This window comes from Platalea leucorodia (assembly GCF_965183815.1).
Source record: "Platalea leucorodia genome assembly, chromosome: 11".
NCBI lineage: Eukaryota > Metazoa > Chordata > Aves > Pelecaniformes > Threskiornithidae > Platalea > Platalea leucorodia.
Window position 1 is genome coordinate 21,632,836 of NC_138833.1, and position 6,298 is coordinate 21,639,133.

Here is a 6,298-nt window from a genome sequence, read left to right on the forward strand (position 1 = left end):
TTTGCACTTCTCCAGTGATTTATGGCTGAGATATCAAAGTGCTTTAGAAACATTAATTAATCCTTCTAATACCCAAGGGACTGATCCACTCTCTGCAATGCACCATTGGTGGAGTAAACGTAGGAAATCCTCAGGGTTTACTCCAAACTGCAGGCAGGGAGAGGGGAAGGGAGCAGCATCCAACCCAACGAGCTCGTTTCGGCTGCCTGCCTGCAACCAGAGAGACGTGCAGTCAAAATAACAGCGCTGAACGTGCAGCCACAAGCGAACCCAAGGCACATCCAAGTTCTCTGCTCTCCAGCAGTAGTTCTTGCTGCTATCCCTGTCTGTCCGGGGTGGGAAGGGGAGCTGCAACACCCCAGCTCTGCTCTGCAGATCATGCCAGGAAAGGCACGTGTGGAGCAAAACCACCTTTGCCCAGAGCCCTGCCAGTGGCAGTGGCAGGGTCATTAATCAAAGCGACACTCCTTGTGCTAACACATGTATTTCCCTTGCCATCCTGCCCATTTCTCCAACCTGTTTCTTGTACAAAGTCACTTTTTCCTGGCTTTCAGTGCAGACCCAAGGCTGCCTCCCACACCTGAGATGCAGCTCCAGTCCTTGCCAGCGATAAGGTTCGTTACCTCCATTGGCTTCAGAGAGGATTTCACCCTTGCGCGCACCAATGGGCTATTTGCCACCTGGTGTTGTCCCCATACTTTGAACGTTGCCATCACAAGACTGCGGGGTGGAGCTGGCCATGCAGGGTGGGGTAACCTATAAAGGTCCCAGCACAGACTGCCAGAGACAGGATCTCTGCACGCCTGAGGAGTGTCCCATTTCTTCTTTGCTGTCCCCAGTAAAGCATCACCTTCATCATGAAGGCAACTGGTGTTTTCCTGCTTCTCTCCCTGGCACTCTGCTGCTACCAAGGTGAGTGCAACGTTTTGCTTAGGAGCCATTTCCCTCTCCTTGCTAAAGCTCCCAGGTCTGCCGGGTGGGAAGGTGAGCCTGGGAACAGGCCAGCTGGTGCTGGGACCTTGCTCCAGCCCTGGGCAGGGAAAGCGAGCGATCCCCAGAGAGTGCTGCAATGGCCAACATGCAGTAAACCAGTGGTCTGTGAGCAAGCCTAAAGCAAAGGCTTTAAAGGGGTGCCTGGCACCTGCTCCCAAAAATGAACAGACCTGGTCTGACACTCTCCCTTCAGGGATTCAGCCTGGAGCTGGTGATTTCTAGCATGCTGCAATTATTTTAGAGAGAATAGGTGCTATTCTGGTTTTAAAAAAGCAAACCCAAGAAGTCAGGAAACGCATCTGTGCAAGGGAAAATGCAGGTCTCGCAACAAAAGTCAATATTTAAGCCAACTGTGTTTTCAAAATCCCATATGGTGCAGAGGGATGAAAACATGAGCTGTTGCTGCTCTTCAGGTCCTGCTCACCAGGGATTTCTGCGTTCGTGGGTTCATTCAGAACAGGAGGGTGCTTCTGAAACAAGTCCTCCGTTATCCTATTCACTGTGCAGCAGTTGCCATTGCAGAGCTGTCTGAGCACAAAATCTGGACTCATTTCAGATGAACTGAACATGTAGTGAGCTACAGCTCCTGGGTCTGGACCGGTGCTAGTCCAGAGTAAAATCCCTGGAACCCTAAACACTGTGGCTATCTGGTCCTCAGCACCAAACCGTTTCACTCCACAGACCCACTGCTATTGGGCCACACTGGTTGTTAATGTAGATGTAGCCTAAATTCTCCATGTAGATGACTTCTGGATCAACCCAAGGTCATCTTCTCAGTACTGCCTTTTGCTGAACAAATTCAGGTTGTTTTCCAAAACACACATGTTCCACCCACATGATCCCAGCTGTCAGTTCAGCACCAGCTTCTCCGTGGAGAAGCCCGCCAAAGTCACAGCTTGCTCCCACCAGCTTTGGTGTGAGACCTCAAGGACCACCCATTCCTCCTTCTAGTAGAGACCTTCAGCAACTTGTCTTTTGCTCTGTTTCCTGGTGGTACAAACCCACTGACACCAGAAAAATCACCCTGGATTTACTCCAGCACCGGTTCAGCATCAGCAGGAGTTTCTCAGTTACCCATGAACGCGTGGTAAGAGATAACGAAAGCCACCTTTGCTCCCTGGCAGCTGGCAGGAAAAGTCATTACAAGTGCACCTGGCCTTGACAGGGCCTTGCACCATCACGGTGTTTCTGCCAGAGGAAAGAGGCAGATGCAGCGGGGAGGGACCTGGCTGCAAAATGGGGGAGGTCCAAGGGAAGAAATTGTTTGCTGGGACAAAGGGGTCTGAGCAAAGACAGACGGTCCTCAGGCTAAAGCATCTTCAGTAGGTCTCCCTTGAAACCAGCCCGAGTGATGGGTGCTAAGGCATCTTCTCTCTCTCTCCACTCTTTCTTTAGGAAACGCTGAGACGGATGGAGCTGCTGGCAAAGGAATAGAGGTGAAGGCTCCGGTTTTTTGTGTAGCACGAGGGTGTGCCCAGCTTTGGTGAGACAGCACCAACCTATACAGTGGGGAGCCCGAGTTGCTAAATACGGTGCAGTACAGTGAGCTGCTGGGTTGGCAGCCCAAGGATGCCAGTGCCTGGGAACCTCCTTCCACCTGCTGTGCCACAGCAAAATCCCAGTGACGGTACTGGTTTCCCACTGCATTTCCTCACACTCAGTGGAGGAAAACTGTTAATAGAGAGCTGAATATTGCTGTTACCTGCCAAGAAGATCAGAGCTCCCCTTAGTCTCTAGCTTGCAAGTGTGAGGGCAGGTATCAGTGTGGCATAAAAATAAGAACCGGGAAGAATGTGATTAGGCACTGCCCACGGAGCATTAGTCAATATTGTCACTCCTGAGGGTGTGCAGGGGTGCCAGGTGAAGGTCAGCTGGCCAAGGGACAGCATGGTGACAGGCAGTCCCAGTGTTCCTGAGAGTTCATAGCAGAGCTCTGAGCAAGCTGGGATGGGTTATCAAGATATACAAAAACGCACCTCCCTGTGAATGCAAACCGCCTTTGGTAAACTGAAAGCATGTTTAATATTTTCAGCATTACCCTTTTGCATTTCCAGGCAGCTTGTGCCAACTACGACTTAAGAAAAGGTTGTACGAAGATCTTTGACCCCGTCTGTGGCACGGACAACCTCCTATACGGCAATGAGTGTCTGTTGTGCTTTCAGAACCTGTGAGTATCTGCACCTCCTGCAAGTCGAAATATCACACAGACGAGGGCTACTACATATGTCTGGGATTTCCTAGAAAGCAAGCTGTTTGCATGCAGCTGGGTGGAGCGTGGGCAGTGAGCCCGGCACATCTGGCATGAATTTGGCCTCCCGCGCCGATGCTGCACCTGCTGCTCCGAGCACGTGGACTCCAGCTGCAAAACAGGTCCCTTGCGCGCGGCTCGCAGCACACGAGCTGCCCGCAGGCAGGGACCGCACGGTCAAAATCTCCGTTCCTGCAGCTGCCAAGCTGCAGCGATTGCTCAGACTGCGCTGGCGGGTGTCCAGGAACTCAGACAAATAGCAAAGTCCTCAAAGTCTGCCCAGATCTCGCATGCAGGCAGAAAAATATTTTTCCAGGTGACCTCAGATGTGTGGTGGCTGAGGAAAAACTATGGGTTTTCACCCCAGCAATTTATAGCTGAGCTCTGCTTTCTGTCTTCTCTGCATACGAAAGGATACAATTTGCTCCGGGTATTTTTAAGAATGAGACTTATATTTAATCTGCGCTGGTGCCAGATTGCGCTGTCTTAGCAGAAGGCCAGGTCCAAATGCTAGCGATGTCTCTGGCAAGACTTGATTCATTTCATCTGGCTTGGGCCCTGGGTAATTTTGAGTATATTTATATATTGGAAGCGCTTTGTGTCAGACAAGTGAAGGAATTACTTCCAACTCAATGCTATTAGGTGGTTCGAAAATCTCTGTTGGGAAGATTGAGTCTTATCCGTAGGCAGGTGCCCCAGCCTGTGGGGCTAAGGGAGCTTCACCCTTGACCTTACCTGGTGGAGACAGGGATTTTTGGTGATCAGGCTCACACGCCCATCTGCCACCAGCAGAGGCATCTCTAACAGAAGCTCAAATTCCAGCTTTTCTATCCAGAGATGAACGGGCTTGCAGAGCCAAATTCTGCTTTTAGGAGCATTGCCTCCCGGCTAACTCTGCAGTAACAAGGAACAGAGTCCAGATCACCAGGAAAAACAGCCTCAGTAAGAATTGTTGGTCTGGTTGTCGCCTCTTTCCTTCATTAACCCAAGCTGCTGCCCCATATTCTGCTCCTGGCCTGCTCAAATGCTGGTTTTACATTTTAAGGCTGAGGACGATGGAGTCAGGCAGAGACATGCTGAGGGGGATCTCCTGAAGGAAGGCGCCACGGTTAATGACCCGGCGCAGCACGGCAGGGCGGTAATGACCACGCTGGAAGCCAGCAGCCCAGCACCAGCTGTCGGCTGTATTGTGCAACAGATGGGGGTGGGAGGTTCTTCAGACACAACATCATTAGGGCTTTGGCCATGAACCAAGAGCGGGGTAAAGAGAGCAAGGAAGGCTTCAAAGCCAGCTACGCAGGGAGCAAAGTGGCATCGAGGATGCTACGTTCCCCCCGAGCGGAGCACGGCTTCAGAGGGGAGGGAAGACCTCAGTCATCACAAGAAGGAAAGTTTGGGGTACAAAAAAGAAAAGGACTGAGTCGGTGGTGTAGCCAGAGCCGGCCAGGAGTCAGGGGAGGGAAGGGATGGCCGAGAAGCTGGTGCTGGCACCCACCTTGCGTTGACAGGCGCTACGTCCCTGGCCTTCTTCAAACTCCCGTTTGTGCAAGCTCTCAGCAGCTGCAGCTGCAAATGTGCTGCTCCTGCAGCTCCAAGCCCTGAGCCTTGCAGCTCCCCTGTAACACTCCCAAGCAAAGCAGTTTTGGGGTTAGGAACAACAGCCATTCGGTCTCCCGGTCAGGGTGATCTGGGCCAGGCACCAGGACTTTGAAGCTGCCTGGTGCCGAATGTCTCAAGGGAGAAATAAACGGAGCATCCTCATCTTTAAAGCTTTGGGCCATGGGGAAAAGCCAGGTAGCCGAGAGGCAGGATGAAGTGTCATTTGCAGTTTTGTGTGTGCAACCGGTCTGACAAGAGCTGGAGGCTTGCAAGGAGTCTGGGAATAAATACAGCAAGAGCATCTGGCAGGTCCCTGTGGCAGCGGTGTCTCACTTGTCGCCTTTGGTCACTTTGCTGTGACCAGCGTGCAAAATGCTTTTTGCAAAACGCAAAACAGCTTGAAAATCATTTTACGGGCATTTCTCTATGCACCTGAGAAATGGGTTTGTCTTTCCAAACAGGAGAACATCATAATTCCACGTGAAAATGGAACAATTCCGAGCAATTACGTCCACTACTGGGCAAAAAATAATAACAATAATTTTTTGCAGGTGCCTTTTTAGTATTTTCCTCGCTTTTGCCGCAGAAGCAACCAGGAGGGGAGGCTGGGAGCAGGCCCAAGCCCAAGCAAGACACAATGGCAGGCATTTGTCTGTAAAAAGCCACAAAACAAAGTCATAACCTTTATCGTCTGCAGGCAGACAGGCATTAGAGGTGTCTTAGTGCTGTCCTACAGCACGGAGGTGAATTATTCTGCCAGGAGGTGTCAGGAAGCGCCAGCTCTTGAGCTTATTGGAATTAATTAACACATGTCCATGGTAACCCTGAACTCCCTGTCAAGAATATGTGGCCTTACTTACTGTGAATAACACTTAAATGATGATTTAAGCAGTATTTTCCTTTCTTTCTTTGTCTTCCGAGCCAGGCTCTTCTGTGTATCAGGGACCTGAAGGCATCCTCTAGCATTTCTAACCTCTCTTCCAGGCAAAGAAAGACTAACGTGCGCATAAAGAACAGGGGAATGTGCCAAAAGCCCTCTCCGCGCTCCGACTCTGCTCAAAACTAAGAGGAGCAACCGTTCCAGAGAACACAGCACGAAGCTTTCCCTTACCTGTATGAACTCCTAATAAAATGGAAGCATTGCCACGTCTTGCACTGGGATTTCTTACACACACAGCAGAGCCCTTTCCCTGACATTTAAAATACCTTCCTGAAAAATATGGTTTGTTTTTGTCATGTCCATAAAGAGCTGTGAGCAAATTACTGACAGAGCCCCAGGGACAAGGCAGGGACATGCCCGAGGAGAGAGCCAGGCTCTGGCATAACAAGGAGGCTCTTTTTTGCATCAATAATTTTGTCTTCCTTCCCTAAACTTCTAGCATCCAAGCAAGAGGAGATTTTAGCATACTCATTACTTGCAATTACATTTGTTAAATACGGGGCATTAAAGCCCTTACT

General features: G+C 50.5%; 1 protein-coding gene across 1 annotated transcript; it reads left to right on the forward strand.

Moving 5' to 3' along the window:
- Positions 1–857: 857 nt before the first annotated feature.
- On the forward strand, positions 858–5,906 carry SPINK1 (serine peptidase inhibitor Kazal type 1; the record flags this gene model as incomplete). Its single annotated transcript, XM_082324086.1, has 4 exons — positions 858–912; positions 2,389–2,429; positions 3,048–3,160; positions 5,825–5,906. 4 exons carry the CDS (start codon positions 858–860, stop codon positions 5,904–5,906), a joined length of 291 nt encoding a protein of 96 aa, XP_082180212.1.
- Positions 5,907–6,298: the final 392 nt, after the last annotated feature.